The 24,228-nt window shown below is 41.4% G+C and overlaps 2 protein-coding genes and 1 long non-coding RNA gene across 17 annotated transcripts in view; 2 read left to right on the forward strand and 1 right to left on the reverse strand.

Moving 5' to 3' along the window:
* Window positions 1-11,533, forward strand: part of DCUN1D3 (defective in cullin neddylation 1 domain containing 3) — a 26,007-nt gene extending 14,474 nt beyond the window's left edge. For 6 of the 7 annotated variants that reach the window (XM_052772435.1, XM_052772438.1, XM_052772437.1 and 3 more), the window contains 2 exons: window positions 1,316-1,848; window positions 3,839-5,616. In XM_052772435.1, the coding sequence (XP_052628395.1) occupies window positions 1,418-1,848; window positions 3,839-4,322 (915 nt within the window). In that variant the 5' untranslated portion in view covers window positions 1,316-1,417 and the 3' untranslated portion in view covers window positions 4,323-5,616. Of the gene's footprint in view, window positions 1-1,315; window positions 1,849-3,838; window positions 5,617-7,134 lie in introns of those variants that run through there. The other variant, XR_008232786.1, reaches the window with a different exon arrangement.
* REXO5 (RNA exonuclease 5) overlaps window positions 11,088-24,228 on the reverse strand; it is an 18,557-nt gene continuing 5,416 nt past the window's right edge. For 4 of the 9 annotated variants that reach the window (XM_052772422.1, XM_052772429.1, XM_052772430.1 and 1 more), the window contains 14 exons: window positions 24,025-24,113; window positions 23,088-23,203; window positions 22,144-22,282; window positions 21,470-21,564; window positions 20,567-20,669; window positions 19,825-19,961; window positions 19,396-19,522; window positions 18,940-19,050; window positions 18,679-18,816; window positions 18,065-18,157; window positions 17,334-17,553; window positions 16,591-16,784; window positions 15,906-16,015; window positions 11,088-11,190 (listed from right to left, as the gene is read on the reverse strand). In XM_052772422.1, the coding sequence (XP_052628382.1) occupies window positions 11,088-11,190; window positions 15,906-16,015; window positions 16,591-16,784; window positions 17,334-17,553; window positions 18,065-18,157; window positions 18,679-18,816; window positions 18,940-19,050; window positions 19,396-19,522; window positions 19,825-19,961; window positions 20,567-20,669; window positions 21,470-21,564; window positions 22,144-22,282; window positions 23,088-23,203; window positions 24,025-24,113 (1,775 nt within the window). Of the gene's footprint in view, window positions 11,279-11,485; window positions 11,597-13,522; window positions 13,741-15,905; window positions 16,016-16,590; window positions 16,785-17,333; window positions 17,554-18,064; window positions 18,158-18,678; window positions 18,817-18,939; window positions 19,051-19,395; window positions 19,523-19,824; window positions 19,962-20,566; window positions 20,670-21,469; window positions 21,565-22,143; window positions 22,283-23,087; window positions 23,204-24,024; window positions 24,114-24,228 lie in introns of those variants that run through there. The other 5 variants (XM_052772423.1, XM_052772428.1, XM_052772426.1 and 2 more) reach the window with 5 other exon arrangements.
* Window positions 14,826-22,818, forward strand: LOC128134579 (uncharacterized). Its single transcript, XR_008232787.1, has 3 exons — window positions 14,826-15,116; window positions 16,007-16,130; window positions 22,718-22,818. It is a non-coding gene; the product is annotated as an uncharacterized LOC128134579 (long non-coding RNA).

Raw genomic sequence — 24,228 nt, forward strand, 5'->3', positions numbered from 1 at the left:
ATATCTGGAGAATTCATCTGCACTTGGTGCTGCTGCTCCAAGTTGGTTAAGAGCTTAAAACAGGTCTCAGAAGAGCTTTCCCCAAGAAAGAATACAGAAAAACTGACAGGACATCTATTTTATTTCTTCATTTTAAATTTTTATCTCATTCTTTTCTTGTTCTAATTTGGTAACTGGAAGCAGTAAACGAAGACAAAGCAAACCCAATTTTTATGTTTGAGTCTTTTGCCTAACTGACAGTGGAGGTGAAATGCAAATAAGTGGGTAAAGGAGAAATATGATAAGCAATTGCTTTCTTGGAGTTGATGTTTCTGAGAAATGGACTGGCCACGGCGTGGCTGCATGCTGATAGGATAGTGTCAGAGTGTTAGTTTGGTTTTAATAGGGAAAACTTAAGAAGCCTTTTCTGTGGGTAAAATATCTTTTCCAAATATGCAAGGCTTTAACATTGTGATTTATAAAAACAGAGTATGATGAAATAATTTTGGCATTTTAATTTTGATTAAAAAAAAACCCCTGAACTGGAATTACTACTTCTTATCTGCATGTGTGTCTGTCTGAGAAAGTTTCATTAAAAAGGGCCTCCCCCCCCGCCCCCCCCCCGTCTGTCTTGTTACCTGAAGGGAGGAGCCCACTTGGAACAACGAATAATTCCTAAACAACATCTTGCATGAAAAGTGAGTGTTGCCTCCTTTCTGCAAACACACTTTGTGTATGTTTTAAGAACAAAAATCTAGATTCCAAACTCTCTTTAAAAAAACCAAGCCCACAACTCCCTCTCCACCAAAAAAAACCCCCAGCCCCCCCCCCCCCCCCCCCTTTTGCCCATTTGCTGAAGGTACAGTCTAAATCTAAGCTTGAGTCTCTGCCAGGTTGTCCCATCAGTGTCCACGTCTGTCTGTCCCCCCACTGCTTTGTTTCAGTGTTTTATATTCTATATATAAAATGTGGGTATACTTTTAAAAACCATTTCCTTTAAAATATTTCTGGGTTAGAGTAGTCTGTCTTGATGAAGCCTGTACATGAATCAACCTCTTTGTAACCTATGTTACAGTAAGAATTTTAGGAATTTCCTTTATTAGGACCCGTTAGTATACTGCAGCCACTGAGTGAGCTGCATTGATTTCTAGGTGAAACAGCCTGAAATTGCCTGAAATTTATGGTATATGCCAACCTTCTGTACACTACTCCTTTTCAGTACGCAAAACTTAAATATCCTGAAGTCAGTCTCTTACTGGCGAATGTTATCCCACATTTAATACTTACAATATTCTTTGTGGAGAAACAGCAATTTGACTCTGAAACTGTTTTCCAGGTTAGTTGACTGCCACTAATGGCATGGTGAGATGTGTTGAAGAGCAGCTGCGAGGGTGTCCGACAGCAAGGGGACCGCTCTAGAGGCTGGGCTTGCAACATCATGGGCCAGTGTGTCACGAAGTGCAAGAATCCTTCTTCTACCCTTGGCAGCAAAAATGGGGAAAGGGAATCTGGCAGCAAGTCACATAGTAAGAGAAGTGCAGTCCACAAAGACGACCATGGTTCAGCTTGCGGGAAATCTTCAGGAGATATACTTGTGAATGGGACAAAGAAAACGGACGCTGCTGTAGAGTCTAGTCAGCCTCCGACGTTTTCTGGAGATACAAAGAAAGACTGTGTTTCCAGCGCAGAAGAATCTTCGCTCCAAAGGATTGGGGAGTTATTTAGGAGGTATAAGGATGAACGGGAAGATGCCATACTGGAAGAAGGAATGGAACGATTTTGCAATGACCTCTGTGTTGATCCCACTGAATTTAAAGTGCTAGTTTTGGCTTGGAAATTCCAGGCTGCTACCATGTGCAAATTTACAAGGTTAGTTCTTGTAGAACTTGTAATTATTTTCATATGTTAAAGTATATCCTGTCATCTGTATGTTGGAGAGACAGCCTCATTAGCTTCACTTACTTATTTCTTCTAACACTTGCGTTTTGATCAAATTAATTCCTAGTGCTGCAGAAGGTAAGCTCTGTATTGTCCTCTTTTCCTCTTCCCCTCACAGTGGGTTTCAGAACCGAAAATGTGGTTTTGGACATTGTGCTGCTAATGATGAACAGTGTAGTGAGATTCTGTAGACATTCATTTATTCTTGATTTACCGAAAACAGTTTTACTGTATCCAGCATTATCTTGGTGATGAGATTGGACACTGAAATTAATTTTCACTTTAAAGTAATGTGAGATTCCTTAGTAATTGCTACCAACTCTGTTACCATTCTGTGAAGGAATGACAGACTGCTTCCTAAGAATTGTTCCTGCCTAACCAGTGTTACTACTTAATGTCTTTTTCCAAGAGTAATCCTGTTAAAGCATAGAGAGGGAAGGAAACACAAGGGTTTTGACACTGCTACTGTTTCATACAGGCTGACAAGTGATTGGTATTTGAAGTGCTGTCTGTCCTTCTGGACAAAGGGGTCAGTGTGCAGGCTTATAGCATGTGTGATGCTACAGGAATCAACAGAACAGCTAAAACTTACCAGAACAAACAAACAAACAAATCCAAAACTACAACAGCCCCCCCCCCAACTTGATTATCAGTGTTCCAGGTAAGAGCAAGTAAAGACTTCCTACAGGGACTTGCTGAGATAATTAATTTTTTATTTTTTGGTCTATCTACATTGGTTTGAGTAATGCTACCTATTTTTACTCAGCTTATAACTTTCAAAATTACTTTGGTGTTCTGAGCCCTGAACCAAGCATCTGCTCCCCAGCAGCTTCAGACTCTTTGTGGATGTGGGTGTGTGTCAAATGGATGAGTTACTCTGGAATGCAAATGTGGATTTACTAGAGGCTGATGGTGCAGGTATTTACTAACATGGTAAAGGAATTGCAAGTAGCGTTTGTGATTCTGCACAACCACCATGAGTTTTATTAATGTCGTTTTGATTTTCTTGGAGAGGACAAACGTAGTGGTGAGAGGTTACCTTTGTTTAAGGGCATGCTCCATGATACGGGTGCTGATTGACTTCTTCCATCAAGGAAAGCAATGTGGTCTTCCGTTCTCCTGAGTGCTCTCCTGTCTCCTGTCTTCCCTCCAGCCCATCCCACGTCAGAGTCTGCTGGCTTTGGTTAACGTTGGCTGGTTATAACACATGCTTATGAGGCTCAGAGAAGTCAGAGCTAACCATCTACCCACTTGGCCACATTATTAGTAGGCTAATTAGTATAGGACTGGTGCTTCGAGCAGTGTTTATATGTGGCATTGTAGCCTGTGTTGTGCGATGCCATGCTCTCCTCCACTCTCTTGGCAGGTGCCTTGCTGACCGTTGCCATTGGCACCCTTTTTATTTTGCAGGCTGGAAGAGCAATCAAAAACCACAGGAGAGCCACCGGTGAACTGCTCTGTCCCTTGAGAACAGCTTGCCCAGAGCATGGGTGTTTAGATGTGGGCAATATTGAATCAAGCTGGCTTATATATGGCGCTTCAGTGCGTAAATGTGGTGTTTTCAAACATTTGGCATTTCTTCTGTGGTAAATTTTATTCACTTTTTAATGTGAAAGGCACTGGATGTGGTAGTATCGAGTAGTCAGAAAACCAGACAGCAAAATCTTTCAAATGCTAACAGTGCCCCAGCAGATCTGAGGGGTACGTGTGGTTCCTCAGGACATGAGGAACTTCTTGGAAATGTCTCTCTTTCCTGTAGCTCCTGTTGTGAAAATCTTTGTTCCACCTGGGCTGAGAGTATACCTTGTCTTGTCCAAATAACCTTCTTCCAATTTGACATAGCTGAACAGAGATGGGAAGCATTCAGTGCATGAAGTCAGTGGGAAGTGCTCACACTAATTTATCTTCTCTTGCTTAATAGGAAGGAGTTTTTTGAAGGCTGCAAAGCAATAAACGCAGACAGCATTGACGGTATTTGTGCAAGGTTCCCCAGCCTCTTAAATGAAGCCAAGCAGGAAGATAAATTCAAGGATCTCTATCGTTTCACCTTCCAGTTCGGCCTGGACTCTGAAGAAGGACAGAGGTCGCTACATCGGGAAATAGCCATTGCCCTTTGGAAATTAGTCTTCACCCAAAACAAGCCCCCCATTTTGGACCAGTGGTTACACTTCCTAATCGAGAACCCCTCAGGAATCAAGGGAATCTCCCGGGACACATGGAACATGTTTCTAAATTTTACTCAGGTGATTGGACCGGACCTTAGCAACTACAGTGAGGACGAGGCCTGGCCGAGTCTCTTCGATACCTTTGTGGAGTGGGAAATGGAGCGAAGGAAAAAGGAAGAGGAAACCAAATGTATTACGTCTTCGGACACAGAGGACCTGTGTGCGGAGGAACAGACTTAGCGGCGTGGAAGCAGCAGTGACAAAAGCAACCTGTTGCCCTTCATGAAATGTAAACTCTGGATGTTTCTGGAAATTACCGAGGCTCCAGATTTTTCTACTTTACACCTTTTTCTGCCTTGTCTTTGAAAGGGCTCTAAAATGCTGTATCATGTTTTAGGCACTTTCTTAATTTTGGTTATTCCTTTTACTCTTGCCCTGAAATATTTGACCCTGGCTACAAGTTAAGCGTGGTTGGTTTTTTTTGTTGTTGTTTTTTTTTTTTTTTTTTAAGACTTCAGATTAGTATAAGTAAGTCTGATATTTCTTGCACAATGTAGATCTTTTTAGTTAGGTTAAATTAACATTGCTAAATTATACAGTGCCAGATTAAGTTTTTCATACTACATCTGTCAGGGCAGGTCTGTACTGTGTGTAGTGCTGTTTACATTGTTGAAATTTTAGGCTGTAATAATTTTAAGGTTTTATACCAAGATGAACAGCAGTGTTAACTGTTAACTATAAATGCATTAATTCCCCAGTAATAAGGCTCTAAAAAACAACATAAGCAACAGCTTTTTGTAATATGGCTAATTCCCATCTTAAGCTAACTCATAGTGAATGAGTCCAGATCATTCCTTTTTTTGGAGTTTCAAACTAAATGTTGGGGTTGTTTTATAAAATTACTGTACCTGTCAGTCAACTGAGTGGTAGATGATGATTTGTATCTAAATCTCTTACACATCATGTAATAAAAGAGCAGTACTACCTCAGTTTTATTGAAAGTGGACTTCTTGATGGACTTCCATTTTCTCTGGAAGTTGTATTTTTGTGGTTACATGAGAACATTTTTACTTGACTAAAAGAACCAAAGGTTCTGCTTCTTAAGTTTGCTAAACATTGACAGAAGCAACACACAAACCCTAAGTCTTCAAGGAAAACTGTGGTATAATTCTGCTTTAATTTGTTTGATTTATACCTAAAGTATTATCTTACTTGTCTGGCAAGCACAGTACTTCTATATAAGGAACTATCTTTTGCATTAATATTGACAAACCAATTTTTTAAAACCTATGTTTAATTGCTAAATCGCAGTTAATACTCCACACTTTCTGGAGCAACAATATCGGCATCTGATGACAAAGTGAATTCTTAATGTGTTCTTAATGACAACAGTGTAGATGAGTCATTTTTAGACTGATTTGATAATATTTGGATAGGAGTCAATTTATTATTTTACAATGCCTGTATTGGGACTATTTGCCTGTTGAAACTGTTGTGACTTAAAGGGAGTTTTATTAACACTGGTTGAAACTTTTTTGGTTATTGATGATACCTTTTTTAATTTTACTATGTCAACTTTTTACACCTTTTGGTAAAAGGGATGATTGCCAAGGCTTTCTATAGAGCTAAGTACTGGCTTAATGAATTTCATACACTTCCATTACACACCTTTTATTTTCAGAGCTGCATTTCAGGACCATAAAATAGCCTCAATTAAAAAAAAAAAACCCACAAACCAAAACAAACGAAAAAAAAACCCTGGACAGTCATCCGTATCATCTAATGGCTTTGGTGATATAAGGGTTTTAAAGCTAAAGGGAAACAGATTTTAAGTGGCAAGCTTGTCACTGGATCCAGGATGGCATGCTTTGCACATCTGCTGTGCCTGAGGGGAGTTAGCAGAGAGAGGAGGAGGATCTGCCTGAATTGTGTCACTGGCTTTGCTGGTGTGCAGCCTATGCAATAGCTTGGGTCTGAGATCATAAATCACTAACAAAATGTGGGTATTGAAAACTGTTTAAAAACAAACCCACAAGCCACAGATAGCATCTCTTTCATCTAATAAAAGGAGTGTTTGGTCCATGCTGCTTCTGCAAGCTTTTGCTGGGAGATGTGTTAAGCTGTGGAAGACAAATGTAGTTGTTATAGCTGTAGCTGAGCCTGTCCCTTTGCAGGAGGGGAGCCCAGAACTTGCTCTATTATAGGTAAATACACCCAAAGCTTTGTTCTTGCTACTATAACCATCCAAGCTACTGTGGCACAAGCACTGTTTGGCAGCAAAACCTTATTCTGATTTGGTGAGCGAAGCAGGCTGAAGCACTTGTGCTGGTATAACTGAATTTATGGTGAGACTTTTGCTGGTGCTGTTAATTTAAAAAAAGAAAAAAAAAATTTCCCCAACAGAGGCTGCTTTGTTAGTGAAAGTTCCAAGTGGAGACTGATTTGATAGCAAATGAAGACTGTATTTATAATTTTGAGACTACTCATTCATTCAGCTATTAAATGCTTTGTTCATCACTTCATTTTTTTTTTTTCCTAAAGGGAATTTCAAATGTCCAGAGTGTTTAAACTATTCAAATGGATAGCCAGCGTATGCACATGCACACAAAATTGTGGCAGTGGCTGCTACTGATTAATATGCTAAACTGCAGCAGTTCCAAAGGATGAGGGATAGAGCTCTTTAAGGAAGGTGTTTGTCTTGTGGTCTGAATGTGGATAGCAGTAAGAAAATCAATCCGTAGCACATCAAGGCTTAGCCGTTTTAGTGTATCAAACGTAATACAGCTTCTTTTTAAAGGTGGTGGTGGTGAATATACAGGAATGGAAAATCTTATTTCCTGTTGGGGAAAGGACATACGATTCTCAGTGGCTTAAGTCCCATGCTTTCAGTACGAGAGGACAGCCTTGCTCTTGTTCTGTTGCTTTCAGCCTAGCAGGAGCAAATCCACCCATTGGGTAGAATACCTGCAAAAATAGCCAAATGATATATCTAGCAAAGTACCATTTATTTTTAGCCTAACTTTATTTTTTTTTTTTTAATTACGATTTACAGAATGCCAACCAGACCTGTATCAGTTTTAAACTCCTGAACCAGGAACTGAAGGTGCAATTCTTTGGCAGTGCTGAAAGTGAGAGAGGGCGTCAGACCTTCCCTTGGATTGTCTGGTGATTTTATGATCCTAAACGAGAATAGACCATACTCTGTAATGCTGGTGTACCTGTGTGGGAGTGGGGGTTTGTACATGTTTGTGAGAAGTCTATAAGAATACTGGAGCCTCTGAAAATATGCTTGTTTAATGGTTAAACTGTGAATATCTGTGGAACAGGCCAAATACATTCACGCTTCATTTTTATATAATTTAAATCTTTATTGTATAGGGCACAGCACTGTAGTGAGCAGTGATGCTGATGAAATCCTTGAAACCATTGCAGCTATTTAATTTTTTTTTTTGAGTATGCATTAGAAAACTTTATGCATGTAGTGAATCTGCTGCAACTTGAGATAAATAACTATAGAAAACTATATAGATAGTTATAGTAATATACTGGAAAACTGGTCTGACATCCGCACTCTGTGGCATTTTATTGCCTTCCCTTATATGCAAAGAAATACAACTCCTGTAAACTTTAGTCCCTAGTAATAAAACACTGACCACCCGCACCATATTATAGTTTGCAACACCTTTAAAATTTGGCTCCCAGATCAACTGGAGGCTTACTTGTGCTAATTTTTACTTGTGTGGGTGCATTTCTGAGGTCAAAGACTATTTATTGATTCAAGTAAGGATTTGAAAGATTCCGCCCATAGCTGGCCATAAAACATGACCAAGGAAATTAATTAAAATTGAACGCTGAATTGTGAGTTTACTTGCTGCTGGTGCTATTCTATACGGAGAATTATAGCTTTTTAATACCGTGCAATCATAATGAAAGAACCACAGGAAAAATAAATGAAGGTGTGGCAGGTGGCATAAAATCAGACAGCTGAAGCCTGTGGCAGTTTGGTCTGCCAAGCGCTGCCTTCCCCAGGCTGGCAGGGCAGATCTGCTCATGAATCAGCCTCTGAACCACTGCAGCTTTTCAGCCAAGCACATTTTAAGAGCTCTGCTGATGAGCAAGTGACTTGGGGTTGGTTGCAAATAGATGCAGCCCCTTTTCCTGAGGGCAGGGCAGCTGTCAGGTGCGGGGTTCAAAGTGCTGGGGACAGCAGCAGCTTTGCCTGTGTGACTTTTACTTCACTCTTTGCATGTCTGTCAGAGCCTGAAGAACCCATGGATCCCAGGGCTAGCCTGTCACCTGTGGTTCCCAGACATGGCTGTGCACTGACTAGTGACCTTAGTATTTTCATGACACTGTCAACATAAGTATCTTCCTTACAGTTCTAAGCCTTGTTTCCAAAAAAAGCCCACCAAAGTTAAAGAAACACCACGTAGTTAATAGCCACCTTGATCATGATGTAATTTGCTGGCTGAGGTTACATCATTCCCATTCATTGGGAAATAATAGTCATTGTGAGTTTCTGGGTCTTGCAGCCTTGTGTTCTGTAGTGTGATCCTTTTTTAGAAGATCCTCAGTAAATTGGGCACCCGGTTCTTCCCTTGAGCTCATTCTGCTCGAAATGTGTGCATGTGAATTTACCTTTTCATATTAAAAAGGAAGATGCTTAACCTGAAACTCAAAATTTTTCAGGGTAGTGTTTCAATATACAGCAAAACATAAATATTTTTTCAAATAAGTATTGAAAGCTCTGCTTCAATTTTGTCATGTGCAAACAAAACCACCAGTGTTAAAATTTTCTCTCTGGACTATTGAAGATTGAATCTTTGGTTTTATATTGCCAGCTGAAGTGAAATACATGAAATTGTAAGACAGAAGGCTGTAACTCCTTCACCATGAAGTACATAGGTATCTCTACCTCTTTTTCTTAGACTTGAATAGTTTAAGGTTACCATCCTTTTCTCCCAGGATTTTCTGCCTGGATAAGTAATCTATTTTTTTTAATTGACCCAAGTTAAGTATTATCTATTTGCCATACTTTTTGGTATACTGCTTTTAATCTGCATGCAATTGACCCTTTGAAAGGGAGCCAAGTCAAGCTGCAAACAAAAGTGTCGGTCCCCCTGGGTGCTAGTTTTGGAGTGCAATAGAGTAACCTACTAGAGCTACATTGCACATGGCTCAGGGGCTTTTATCATCACACATCCTCTTCCCTGGTCAGTCTACTTGTACTGACAATAAATTGAAGATGGAGCAGCTGCTCCCCAAGAGGGAGTCATCAGCCTTTTCATTTGCCCTTGAAAAACTTTAGGAACCCACCTGATGCAGTGCCATGAGTGTATTTTGATTAAAAATACTGTGTTTTCCCTGTTGGACTGGACCTGTAACACCCAGCAAAGATTGGAGCTGCAAAAGTGTAAAGGCTACACGTCCTTTTCCTCCCTGAGGTCAGAATCTTGGCTCAGGATAAAACCCTTATGCTTGAGCAAAGCTGGAGCATTCTCAAGTGTATTGGGGATGCCAGAGTGGCTTCAGTGCTGAGTTGTATTCATTAATGCATTTAGGTGGTGTCTCTTTTTCATGCAACACATCTGTGTCCCTTCCTTTCCTTCCCCAAAGAAAACTACAACACAGTTACTGTCATTGCAAATCCCAAATAGATGTTATGCTGTAGCAACTGTTGCTACAGGATTCTTCTTCCAGTTTGAGGGCTGCTTTTGGGGTGTGGCCTCTTGCACTATCTGTACGGGCACATATTTCAACAGGATGGGGGGGACGTGTGAGACAATAGGTAAAAGGAGCACGAACATACTAGTCCTGCTAACAGCTTGCCTTAAATCACTGACGGTACAGTGGTTCCTTGCTACTATTGCAATCTTCAGTCTTTCTGTAGTTAAGTTTTAAAATCCAACAGGTTCTGGAGGTTATACCATTTTTTATTTTTAAAAAGCTTCTATCTTTGCGTAATTGCACTCTTCAGATAAGCCCTTTCCAGATAACATGTCATTTCACACACGGACAGAAAAAAACATCTGTCTCCAATGTTCTTGCTGTAAAGTGCTTTTTTTTTTTTTTCCCCCCCTGTAAATTATATTTGGACTAAAGGTTGCCTACTGTTGAAGCAGTGTGTTTACTTGAATGTTGCCATTTTATGCAGTTACAACTGCTGACTCTTGCTCTTCTCTGGGCCCATGAGAGGGGAGATCGTGTGACCAGAGGCGGCAAACCTGCACAGAGGATCAGTGGAGCTGAAGGCTGGCTGCTGTTTTTATACTCCCATATGTATTACACGTTAGAGGACTTCACAGAATAGTGCTTAATATTTTGAAGTTGTGACTTTTTAAGTCACACTAAACAGTTATCTTAAAAATATGCTTGCTTTCTTATCTGTAAGTTAAAATAGTCTTTGAAAAAAGGAGATGGGCTGGCGGGAGTGGTTGGAGGGCCTCGTGCTGTCAGTTGCCGAGTGACTCGAATTCCAAGAGCCGTGGATGCAACTGGCAGGATCAGGTCCTGGCCCAACGCAACTGGGGTTTGTACTGGCTGGTCTCGAGGGCATGAAGCAACTGCAAGTCCTTGACAGGCTGCGTGGAGGAGAAGGGTCAGCCTGGGAGAGCTAGTTGACCCAGCTGGATTTCTTGGAGTACTTGCTTGTGGGTCTTGAGGCCCCAATTTAGCCTCAAGTTGCCCTTTATGGGAGGAATGCATTTTGATAGTGTGTGCTCCCAGAGAAGTAACAAATTCTAAGGAAATAATGAGAGCACACCTTCGTGTGGCTTTCATTGACTCACGTGTGAATACGACTAGCTGATCAATCTCTCAATTCCTCAGAAAACCAGCAAGGGTGGATAGGATCGAATCTGCCGTTCTTTGTGTCAGGAGTGGTTTTTGCCTTTTTGGACTTACCCAAGAGATAACCATGTACGATCCAATTTTCTTGCTCTGGGAAACAATGAATGTATTGCTTGTCTTGGAACAGACCGGTGCTTCCTCTTTCGGGCAGCAGTATCAGAAGTGCTGTGGAAATGTAATGCTTGAAAATGGCTGGAGTAAATTCTGTTTCCTGTAGGGTCTTTTTTTAAAGGGATGTGGCCAGATTTGAAACCATGATCTAGAGGAAAAGTGGGAGAAATTAAAGATGATGCATCTACTGAGTCCCATTGGGTTTGTAGTTTTACCATTTTGCTCACCGTTGTTGTCTGGAACAGAATGGAAACAGCATCTTATAGAATGTGCAATCTAAGGCACAATGCAAATAGGTTGTAATAAGAAGGTCATCTTTACTTGATAGCAATCCTGAGTGCAATGTTTTTGTCGTGTCCCTTTTGGAAGAAGAGCATTAAGTGCAGTCTGAGGTTTTTCTTTTCTTATAAGCAAAGCATTGGTTTGTCCATTACTGACTTCTTGTGGAATTTGTGCCAGATGTATATTAAATATTTTGGTGCTTTTTCTAATCCAAGCTGCCATTCATTTACCTGTGAGATTATTGTACTTCTGTATATTTAAATGACCAATCCCTTAAAGAAAAAAAAAAAAAAATCCTTTAGTCACAATGTATCCTGACTACTGTAGCTTTGTAAATGTTCCAAAGCTTCTGGGTTTCCTGTATTCCAGTAAGATCTGAGGGGTGGGAGGGGAACAGCTACAGAAATCTAATCCACTGGAAAGGGAACTTGCACGGTGTTCTGTGCATTACTGAACAAATGAGTAACATTTGTGGTGTTTACATAATGACACGTTGGTGTTCACTTTTTTGTGCTCAAGTTTTGTACAAAATGTCTTATTTAAAGCTGAAGTCCTTTTTACATTTTCAATTAAAAGGGGACAAATTAATTATTTTTTCATGCCTATAAATAGGACTCTTGCTAGTTTTATTTGTCATCTCCAGTTTCTCAAGCAGAAATCCTGGATGCTTACTAAATCCTGCCTAGTCCTTGCGGGGAGGTGACCACATCATTTTTAAGTGCGTGGAATGAAAACTAGCTGGTTTTTTTCAACTTTGCAGTGCAAGCATCTACAACAAGGAGATGCTGGATGTGAACAGTCTTAACAGGAGCGTATTCTTACAGAGGGATGAGTGCTGAGGTCAGTCTGCCATTCACCCCCTTCCACTGAGCTGCCGGACCCCGTGGTCTCTGCTGGGCTGGGGTCAGCAGTGGGGACTGGCAGTGCTGGGTGAAGGGACTGACTCCCTTTTGCATTTTGTAGTAGCCCTGACGTTGATGCTTATCCCAGTTTGCAATAGCCACAGCCAAAGGATGCCAGGCTCGCTTGGAGGGGGTAGAGTACTTTTAAAAGAAAAAAATCAGCTGTGTTCATCTTAATAATCAGTTTCATTTCAGGAGTTTTGGAGGCTTTAAATTCAGGTATGAACGACACTGACATGAGCATCTACTACCTTCCCACTAGTGCTGCCTCTGGGCTAGCGCTGCATTTGCCTTTCTCTCCCTTGCCCTTATTTTTGCCTGCCTCCTCCACACAGCAACTCCCGACTTCTACGCCACTAGCTGCTTTTTGCTCAAGTGCCCAGCACAGGGAACTTGGGATTGGAAAGTAGGAGGGTGTAAATAGTCTATCAATCAATCAGCTGTATCTAATAATTTCTGGAATAATAACTATTTCAACTTTATCTCAGCCTATTCTAATTCATATCAAGAAATCTTTCGTCTCATGTTCAAACCTTGTAACAAACTTTTTCTTTTTTCTGAGTGCTGAAAGCTCTCCTAGGCATCCTCATGCTTGGAAATTCCATATATTAACAAGAGATGCTCAAGCAGCCTTTATTTTACGTGGCAATGGCTGCAAGCTGTCAGGTTGCAAATGACCTCATGCTACCGCTGGTAGTGCAGTCTTAGTGCAACTCTGCACTTCCAGCTCCCTGCTGAAAGTGATGATGTATGAAGTTCGCAGAGGTGTGCTTTCTTTAAAATGGCCCTTGCCCCTCCCACAGCCACACTGTAACTTCTCTTTTTTCTTCTTTTTTTGTGTGTGAGGGGTGGGGGGGTGGTCAGGGAGGAGGAGAAAGTAGAGTTTGTCCAAGAAGTATGAATCACCAATTCCTCCTTTCCATGGACTAAGTACTGTACTTTCCCAGAAAGGAGGCAGCGACTCTGCTTCAGAGCTGGCACAGCACATTTCCAGAAATCTACACAATTCCTGAGAACAGCTTTTAACTGCTGAGCAGCTGCTGCAGGTACTACATTAACTTGGCTTGCTGGTCTATGGCCTGCAATGTTTCAGTGAAGACAACCCAGCTGGTACATCAGTCTCTGGCAATGAACAACTTGCCAAGTTACATCTTGCAGGCCAATACTGATCAGCTTTTATGCAACAGTCCCCCTGGTTTGCCCCCAGCTCTTCCTAAGCACTTGCCTAGCCCACCCACTGCCAAGGGAAATTGCCACAGCAAGATGGGTTAATGGAAAAGGTTTTGTGCTCCAAGATGTTTTGAATGGCTTTTATTTTTAGACTTTGTAAAAGATACAGAGTGAAAGCCTATTGTTCTTATGGTAAGAGATCTTTACAAAGACATCAATATTTAAAGTAATTAAAAATATCTTAACAAAAGACTTTGCTTAAAAACTTGGCAGTTTAACAAGCACTCCTCCCTCCGTCATCTTTTATTCCCATCAGACCAAGGCCAGATTGTGATCCATGCATGCTGCAACGGAAACAAGAGGTGTGTTATTTCTGCTCAGGGTAGCCTTGATGCACATAAGCTTGCTGGTCTAGTAGTGCGAAGCCTGCAACCTTCAGGGTCAGCAGATTGAAAAACTGTTTGTTGTTGTTGGTTTTTTTTTTTCCTTCTCCCTGCACCCAACAATTATTTGGCATTCTTTTTAATCAAGAAGCCTCCTCTGGACTGTCAGTCCTCCGGGAAACAGTAATACAGAAACCTCACTTGGCAAGAAACCTCTTCCAAGCCTAGGATGGAGCTCCCTTCCAACCCACTCAGCAGCCTGAGAGATGCGAGCCAGGCTCTGTGGGCTTCTATAGGCTCCTTGTGGATGCAAACTCCTGAATCCACCTGGTCTGCTAGTGAGATTCATAGCCCTCGGTGATGTGAGACAACAGGCAAGCATGAAGTGAGGCTAGTTTGAGATGGCCCTTGAAAAGTAAATTTGGACCCGCTGAGACCAGTGAATCTGCTGCAGAAGACAGACGGTGTGGACTGTAACTCCAGAGCTGTCTTCTCCTCAAACCTCTCCAGTGGGCTGACAGGTTAGTATGCAAAGTAACTGAGGTGCTACAGTGGTGTAGAGAAGATGCAAACAATTGCTCAGAAATGTAAAAGCTGACTTGGTTATAGCCCAGAAGAAAGAGCAGATGATCAAAGGACCACATGCACTACTAAACTGCCTGCAGAAGTTAGCACTCAGTTCAGGACTCCCCCATGGCTGAGTTAAACCAAGGCAGTATTTGATACTGAGCTTGTGCAAGAAACCATTTACAGATGGCTACATGCAACCACTTCTCTAATAAGGTAGGAATTGCTGCTGTCTCATTTTATATGCTATCATTCTTTAGTGTGGGGGAAAACAGCTCAATGATCTTTATTTAAGAAGACAAATCATTAAAAAAAAAAACCAAACCCCAAAACCTAAAAAATTATTTAAAAAAAAAAAAAAAGTTATTAGAAACTGACAATTAGAGCAAATCACACCAAGAGCAGCCCCTGGCATGCAACTTTGCTGAAACGGATTGTCACTGGCATTAAGCCTAAATATATGCTTGGCTTGGGATGCATCTCCCTTCTAGGGACACTGTTTGGTGCAGAGGATAATACGGCATCATGCTTCCTCGCAGGAAGCTTTGCAAGCAAGAGAGGGGAACCTGGCCTGGCTGCCCTGCCAGGCAGAAGAGATGCTGCCAAGCAGCTCCGTTTTCCTGCTTGTATTTCAGGGTATGTCTTCTGTCTCCACAAGGAATGGTACCCCATCTGTTGAAGGGCAACTGAAGAAAAGCAAGGGGAGATGTGACCTTTATTTGACTGTCTGAACAGTGACACAGTGAGGGAACAGAAAGAAGACTGCTGAAGTAAGTATGTACTCAGTAACTAGGGCCTTGCCTGGGAAAGATTTAACCTTTCTGGTTAATAATTAAGCAGTGAGTAACTGTGGCAGTTCAGGCCCCAGGGTCTGAAATGCAGGAAAAGCCCACCCCATCTGTAAGCATCCCTGATATTAGCACTGAAGCCCAGCTCAACTCTAGGACTTGCCCCTTCCTATGAAAGCTTAAGCACTTGGTGAAAATGTTTTTTCCAGTTGTCCCCCTCACGTAAGAACAAGTGCATGAACCACCTCCTTGATCAGCTATGGCTGAAGCACATACATCAGGGTACCACAAGACAACAACTGGTAGGTGATGCCTTGGCTGCAGCAGTTAGGTGGTTTTAAAAACAAACAAACAAAACCACTCCAAAGAGTGGCTGCTGTAGAAACTCTGCTCAATTTTCTCATGGGCACATAAAACTTACCTTGTTCTCAATAGGGATGAAACATCCAACAGGGGAAGGTAGGTGAACTGACAAGACCTGTATAATTAATCAGCACCGTGTACTTCAGCCTTGCTAATCTGGACCATCAGCTACGTAAGTGGTTTCAGCACTTGTGCTTGTTCTGGATCAGGCATGGCTTATGGGCAGAACTTACTGTTGAGGTTTTACTGGCCTAACATGAAAGTCAGACTGAATAAGTACAACAGCTTGTTCAGGCCTTCTCTCAGGCTTTCACTTCCTTGTGCAGGGTTTTAATTTTTAATAGATTAAGATAAAAATAATTGGCTATATATTTTCCTTGGCTCTTTGCAAAATAGGTGGCAAGTTACCTGTTCACTCCAGGGAAGAGAACAATGCACAGGGTGTTATTCTGCAGACTTCTATAAAGCTTTTTGATATGGTGGTCTAACTTCTTCACCTTTTTCCTTAGATCCTGCTCCTGCATAACAGAATATAAGCATTACAATCCCCCACTCATCTGCAGATCTGCAGCGATCACACTTAAAAGTGAATGTGGCAAGACTGACCCTTGGGCAGTGTCAGGGATTGAACAGGTGAGGACAGCAGCAGGGAGAACCACGTGCCCTACTCAAATGGCACTGCAGCCTCCTCCAGTAAAAATAAGAGCTGCAACTGGAGCTGTTCTTTCCTGTACGGCTACACAAGTAGTCACCTCTCCCTCTGACTCTCATACCACTTGCTACACCTGTACATTGCTCTGTCTGCTCTCAAGTGGTAGGCTTCAGTTCCTGTGTAGCATCACTTGCTGCCCTGAGCAGCTATGCTGGTTTTAAGGTTATAGAGTACCCTGCAAACATCACCTTATCTCACATGGTATGACCTCTCCAAACTGCCTTGTGGGAACTGATCCTTGGCAGCCTCTCTGCTCCAGCACAAGGAGACCCTTCTGTTACATGCAGCTCTGCACCTAAGTGCTCAAAATTATCACTCCTGGTTCCCAGGGCAATACCTCCTCACTAACTGCAATGAACATCAGCCTAGCCTTAAACTCACAGAGTCAGACAGTTGCTCCATTTTCTCATATAAGATGTTTCCTCCTTGCTTCCCATTGCTGTGATTCACTTGCCAAATCCATCTCCAGAGGTGACCTGAAGCAAGAGCGTTCCTACTTCTTAGTTTGCTGCCCTTCACAGTCCATCCATTTATAACCTCAAGGGCATCCAGAGCACTCTGTGATTTCTGGAATTCTGAAACACAAAGAGAAGGGGAACGTGCTTTGGCAGTGATGTTGCTCCCCTTTTCCTTGGCACATGTAGGGCAGGGCTAAAGGTGTGGAGCAGGAGGGAGATGAGAAACTGAAATCACTGCAGCAAGCAGATCATCATCTTGCTACAGGTAAACATCAGACTATAGAAACGCCAATTGACTGCAACAGCACTCATCCAGTTGTTTGCCTCACCTTTTTAGAGGTGATGATTACTTGTCTGTGTGAAGCTGCACAGTAGCCAGTCCTCATGTTGAGGTACTGGAGCCAATGAACTATCCTGGAACTTTTCTAAGTAAAGATTTTTTTTTTTTTTACACAGGTTTTTTTCAGGCAGAGTTTTTTTCCTTTTAAATATTTAGCTGTAAACTGCTCTGCCAAACAATACATGCTTTTACTGGAGTATTTTAAATACCATCACTTTGAGCATACATGAGTTTCAGTAGCTCTTGCTGTGTCTGTGCAAAGTCCCAAGGGCTGCTAAATGAGCTTATTTGAAGGAAATAAGCAGGCTGTATGTGAAGCTACTTACTGAGGAAACAGCAGTTCCTGTGCTTTCCACTCTGAAGATCCTTTGGCAGGAACAGTGTTTCCAGGTCTTTCAACTGGCTGAATTCTTCTTGCAAGTCTGTCTCTGTTAATGACTCCTTTAGACCCGCCACATAAATCATACCTTCATTTTCTACGTCCAGTTCTAGTTCCTTTATCCAAACATCACAGTCCAGCATTGCTGCAGTGATGGGTCTCTGGACCTGGGGTGGATTCAGCAGGAACAAACACAGCATGTCAGCCCAAGCAGCTGTGTTCTGAGCTTCTATTTTAAATTATTTTCTCCTATTAACCAAAGTTGACAGGCTATTTTTCCTCCCTTGAAAAAACAACTAATGAAGGCTAACTTAATTAGTCATGAAAAAGGAAGAGAGATCACATTTGTAATGCAGAAACACTACAAAATTAAGAATGCCATACTTTGTATATGGCATTTTAACACACTGTTACTTGGCTCTTCCTTTTAAAGCTGCAGTTGGAGGTCAGAATGCTTTCTAACCTCCCTTCTGCTGACAGGCAGAAAGGAAAAGAGAGGGCTATAACCATTTCCTTTCTGCCAGTGGCTCTGAATTGTCCAGGGACAGGGAGATGGTAACAGCACAACCAGCCAGCATTTACCCAGATGCTATGCTGTAAGTAGATGTTAAAAGAGACATATTGGATGCTGTTCCTGTGCTCAACATAACTTAGACTTTTGCTGTTTGCATTGTTTACCTTAATGCAGGATCCTGCTACCTCAGCTCCATTTAGGCTTTCCACAGCAAGCTGGGCAGCTTCCAGCACTTCGTATTGGATACAGACATAGGGCTTGAAACAGAATGATAAGATAGTTCAGGCTTATCAATAAGACACGTTAGCCCTCCCTTTTAAAAAGTCAGGTCTCAATATACTAAGTTGTGTCTTCTTTTAAAAATAGAATATAAAAAGGTTTCAGGGTAATATATGTAACACTCCATACACCATAGCTGTTAAAAAACAACCTTCAATTAGCTCCTCAATTAATACCAACCTTTTTTTTTTTTTTTTAATTGCCATTAAAAGCCTTAGCTTATCAGTTCTCTCGAGAGGGACAAAAAACATCTCAGCTTCTCCAATGCTCAAAGCCCTTCAGCGTGAACAGCACAGTGAAGCCACATGAGCTGTGTTTATTCTTGTCATTGTGTGGAACAGCTTTTAGATACCCTGAATTGTTGTAGCTGATGACTAAACCACCAGAAAAAAAACCCAAACAGAATAACTGATATTTCAGTGGTTCTACTCCATGTCTTTCCAAGAGACTAGGGCCTTCCATGCCTGTCAGCAAGCTTAATGCTTTGAGTCCTCCTCACCTGGTATGTTTCAGTTACCACTGTAAGAGACTGGATTGGTCCACATCTCCCAAATTCTTTTTTCACAGACTTCAGACAAAAGCTTTCTTCAAAAGGACCTGCGTAAATTGTCAGCATGTCAGTCAGCTTGCTTCTCACCTGTAGGAACACAGATTAGAGAAGGAACTTCACAAAGCAAAGGAACTAACTACTTGGTGCCTCCAGATAAATAATGTCTCTTTCTAAGCTCAGCAATGAAGACTATTTTCAAAAAAATAGTACCTTTTCATAAAGTCCAGCAAGAAGGTGAGATGCAATGTACTCTGGACCCAAACTGAACTGAATGATACTGAATGTGGACAGGGGAACATCTTCTAAGGCCCTCTGAAGAATCTGGAGGGAAAAGAGTGTACAAGCCTCAAAGAGGTACAAGACAATTGTACTGCAAAGGATCAGAAACAAAGCTATTGAACTTAATTCTCAACTTTAATTTTCATTATTGTCCAAGGAAGCCCTCAGGCAGAAATTCTTCTTTAGCGAGTCATGAGAGGATGTAGAGGATCAAAGCTTATTTCCAAAATGTTAAAATGGATCTAGCTAACGCGGTATTAACACTATTGCTAACAGTACTGTCAGTCAGCTTTTTAAAATAGGACTCATCTACCCACCCCCAGAACAAGACCAACTTTGATATTACTTTGATGCTTGCTTAGACCAACCCACTCTAAGTCCATTCACCTGTTTGTTTGAAGTGCTCAGGTTACTCTGACACAGGCCAGAAGAGTCCATTTCCTGTCTGCCCAAAAGGAGGGGTTTTTGGCCAGTCACCTGCAAGCAGTCTAAAAAACTAGCAGAGAGAGAAAAGCTGTGAATCACAGTACTTATCAATATGGTGAATTAACAGCTTTCAAGAAGTGCTTGTCAGAGAAAAATTATACAGTTCATTAAAGAAATTTGAAAGAATATTCTTGTCCTCAACATCAAAAGAAGCCTAGAAAATGCTTTGTGAAATTTAAGATGCAACTTCTGAAAGTTTTTCAGTGCTATGCTACAATTATTTGGGTGTCTCTGAAGACCCTGATGGCTTCTGAAAAACATAACGCACTTCTTTGATTTTACTGAGGATTCAACAGAAGGAAAAACATGCATATTTGAGAAGCTTATTACCATGGTTTGGATAAATGTGGAGGCTCATTCAACTGTTTCTGGACCCTGCACCCTTGTGGCTGTAACACAGCTTTTTTCTGTGAAACCTCAGCCAGTTTTTCAGTTGTCAGAAGCATCTCCAAGTTTAGTTCTGCTACCTTGGGGAAGGAAGAAGATTAGTAGTTGGCTTTCATCTGAGCTAATTGTAGCTAACCAAAAAGCATATGCTTTCTCTATGAGTCATCTAGGCACACTCCAGAGTAGTGAAGAAAAACAGGCATTAATTTCTTGTCTTATTATTTTCTGTTGTAATTTTCAAGCATGCAGTACTCGCAGCATCAACCAGCAATCATCTCCAAAAAAAGTTCTCTCAGAAATCAACGACACAAGCAAGAGACTCATAAAACCAGATGAATCACTACCACAACATACAAGGTCTCTCACTTCTTTCATCTGGAAAAATGACAGGCATTCCCGTAGGCTGGAAGTGTCTCAATCCTTCTCTACCCAATCCATTCTTCAAGATCAGCAGCAATGCTGATTCATGTCAGTGTTTGAGTACTGGAACACTGGCAATACTCAGGCTATTAAGATACCTGAATATATGCTGAAAGTAACAAGCTGTCAAAATTGAGGCCTCTATCACAGCTCCATTTTCTCTTTTAAATCAACAAGAGGATGGGCAGGAATGTTTTTTTTTCCTTCATAAGCACAATTGTACATTCTGTGATTAAGGACAGAAATCTTAATTAGATATAGCTACCTTTGCTGGTCCTTGCTCAATAAAGAATTGAGCCAATTCCAATGCAGCTCTAGCATCTTCTGCAGGATCATGCCCAAGCTTCTGTTCACACTGAATCTCCTTCCTAGGGCATCAAAATTAGGTGTACAGGCAGGTTATCTGTTTTTCCACACTGACCAACATCCTGTCTTTTCTAAACTGGGTCCTTTTCAGGCAAAATATCTTTCCCCTCTCCAAAAAGGATTTCAGTTCTGTGTAGCAGCATTCTTGTGAAATATTCCCAAAAGTTACTGCAAGAAATGTTTTTGCAATGTTGAGCAAAACACTGTTTACCGGCTTTGACAGAAGCAGTGCTAATACTTAGTACTCTGATGCATGACTATTTTTCATTTTACTTCTTCCTTGACCAATGACCCAACTCAGTGAAGTTTGGCACTGCAGAGTATTAATATTCACTATGTGAATGGTGAGAACTGTATCTCTAAGACATACTATCCAGTGGTAGCTAGTACACTGAGGAATATGATTTAAGTCAGTGAATCATTCTTTCACACATTAGCCTTTCTTTCTCCCTAACTGCAACAGATCTCATTTGTGTGAGCCAGAGTGTCTTTGTTGCTCTACAATTTGATACACTGGTACTGCTACCTGCAGAAAAGCTACTTTTGCTAGGACTCAAATCTGGTTGGGTCACAGCGTCTCTGCTTGCTCAAAGACAAGCCAATTTATTATGCTGCGTGATGTTTCAAGCAGGCAGTAAATTCTTCTTTACCATGTCTATTTGCACAGCCTGCTCCTTTATTTGAATTTTGGTAAAAAAAAAATAAAAATAAAAATTCTGATGCCACTAGTGGAAGAGCAAGATCCTATAACCCACCGTGACAGTTTCTAATATTTCCTATGACAATACAGTAATATTCTTACCCTAAAACAGCTTTGGCTAGAAATTTTAGCTTAAATCTTCGACCTTCATTTCTGGCAAAAAGCAATGAAGTATCAATAACACTGGGGTGGATCATCTGGAGGAGAGAAAACATCACCAGTTTAATTTATGAGCGGCAGTCATATAGAATTGGGCAGTAATCCCATTGTTATGTGTTTCTGCCTTCTCACTTCAGTTGCCAGTTTCACACGATAGATAACTGGTCCACAACAAGAGAGCAGATGGGAATAATGAAACAAGCCCAACTCTCCTTTCTAACACTCTATTCGGAAGACCTAGATTGGGTTAGAAAGATTAATTATGATTCAAGCATTTTAGGTTGATTAAATTAAATACAGGAAGGCCTTCAGTTCTTCCCATGACAGAGCTATCGGAAGCATCTGGCTGAAGTAGAGACGTTGCAACCGTATCTGTGTCTGGACAGACTTCTGTGTCTGGACAGACTCCTTCCTTCCTTTTGGGTTCTGAACAGCCCCTCGCAAGTTTTATAGATGTAAGGAGAGTCTTTCTCTTTCAAATCCTTACAGACATAAGGCTATTCATAATAAAAAGCAATTAACAAGTGTTCACTAGCAAAAAAAGGAATTGTTTAGAGTTTCTAGGTCTGAAATGAGTATCACAGGGTTGGGAAAAATACTCTTAAAAGCATACTCACTTCCAAAGCCTGAAGATCAGCATTTAGAGAATGACCCACCAATACTGCATCATGGGGAAGGATTTTTTTTAGTCTGGTTTGGATGTCTGACAGTCTTGTTTTCACTGGAAGAAGCATTTTCTTTGTGATTCCGGAGAATCTTCGAAACAGAAGTTGGATGAGGTAAAAGCAACACATTAGCAACAGCACCTACTGGAGAATATTACAAGCAGGGCATGTAAAATATGAATTCAGTGTAACTAATGACAGAATGCTATTTACTGTAAGAGGATATACTGCAGGTGTATTAAACCGCTATGAGTGCTACCACATCTGTTTCAGAAGTTTCTCTCTCTCAAGTATAACTTATTCTTAAGTGATAGAGTTCTTGGCATCAGATAGCACAGGTAAGGAAATACTGCAAGACTGATGGTGGGAGGAGATGCTTCCAAGTAACCTGAGGGGATTGGCACGTCGCCTCCTACATAAAGCCGGGCAAAGTTTTGGAGAAGACAAGGCTTGAGTTTTGCCTGCTTTTGTTATAATACTGAGCCCAGCCCACAAGCTGATGAGCTGCTCTGTTCATTTTTTACAGATCAGCAGATTTGGCTATGGAGCAGAGAGACACAGACTGCAATCCTGCACTCACCCTCCATCTTATTTTATAGCCAGCAATAAAGACTAACTTGTACTGTGTATCATTAATTTGTAACAGAACTTTTCCTAGAACACTGCAGAATGGTAAAGCTTCTGCCAGTAGCCACACGGGCACTACGTAGCAAAGAGAGTATACATAATGTTGGTTATGTTAATCACACAGCAAGAACTGTATTCTTAACACTGAGTGAAATGCAGTAGGCATCTGTGCAAACCAAAGCCTTCTGAAAGCTCCTGTGTAACAGGCTTAATCTGAAAGGGTTGCAGCTCTTGAAGACGAAGAGATAAGAAACTTATGTGGAAGTCACCTGGTGCGGTAGTTCACTACTGTGCTTTCAGGTTTGACTAGTTCATTCAAGAGGCACTGACCCTGTGCATCCACCAAAGAGACACGAGTGACTTCGTTTCCTTTTGCAGTCAGGCACTATCAGGAAGAAGCAGAGGCAGTTCAATCAGCGTGATGCTCCCACTCAAAAACCTCAGCTAACATCCGATTTGGCTGGAGCCAGCATCACTACTAAGGAGTTCCTCAACTTAGAGATCTACCACTCACAGCTAGTTGTTTTATACTGTAGCATGCTTCATTTTAATTGTTAAATGCCCACCACCAGCACAGCAAACACACAGGCAAGCACAACACAAAGAAAACCATTATAAAGAAGTGCTGATTTCACAGAATCAGTCTGTGCTCTGCACTGCAGAGCTGTCACTGAGAGCATCTTCACCAGAGAAGATGTAAAATTTAAAAGCAGAGCCCAGGTTGTATCATTAGTTACTCAACGCTGATGCCAAATAGGCATCTCCGCAAGGTCAAAACTGCACTAAAGGAGCAGCATGCTGCCAGAAGAACTGATGGCTAAAGGAAAGATGTGTGATAGGGAAGGATCTTTTCTTTCCCAAACCTTGGGGAGGGCTGGGAGGAGGAATTCCACAGCAGTCTCAAGGGTTACTGCAGCATTCCTGATGGGCCTGGCAGATCCAGCTGCTGCTCCGACAGCCAATGCAGAACTGAGCTCTCTGCTGCCCTGCTCAAGGTAGTATTTCTGTCTTGTTGCCAGAACCACTTCCTGAGTTGTTCCCATGGCTGCACTAGCATTGGTACCATCAATGAAGGGACTGGCAGCAGATGTTAATATGTCGTAAGTGATTTAGCAAATACACAGGGTGCCTGGCTCACTTTGGAATAGCTGGTAGGAGTCTGGTTGCTTGACTATATTTTACAAGGCCACACACATTTATTTTTACCATTTCACAATCCAGACCAAAGAGGGGGCTGCTGTCCGTCCTCTGCTGATCACACTCTGTATATATATAGCCCTTACATCCAGGGGAGCCTAGAATGAAGAGACCCACGAATAAGAAACAGACCTCTCTACTCTAAAACTCATCATATATCTTATATGACCAAACATATCACTAACTGTCAAAATAAATTAAAAAAAAAAACAA

The sequence above is a fragment of the Harpia harpyja genome, chromosome 21, assembly GCF_026419915.1.
Source record: "Harpia harpyja isolate bHarHar1 chromosome 21, bHarHar1 primary haplotype, whole genome shotgun sequence".
Taxonomy (NCBI): domain Eukaryota; kingdom Metazoa; phylum Chordata; class Aves; order Accipitriformes; family Accipitridae; genus Harpia; species Harpia harpyja.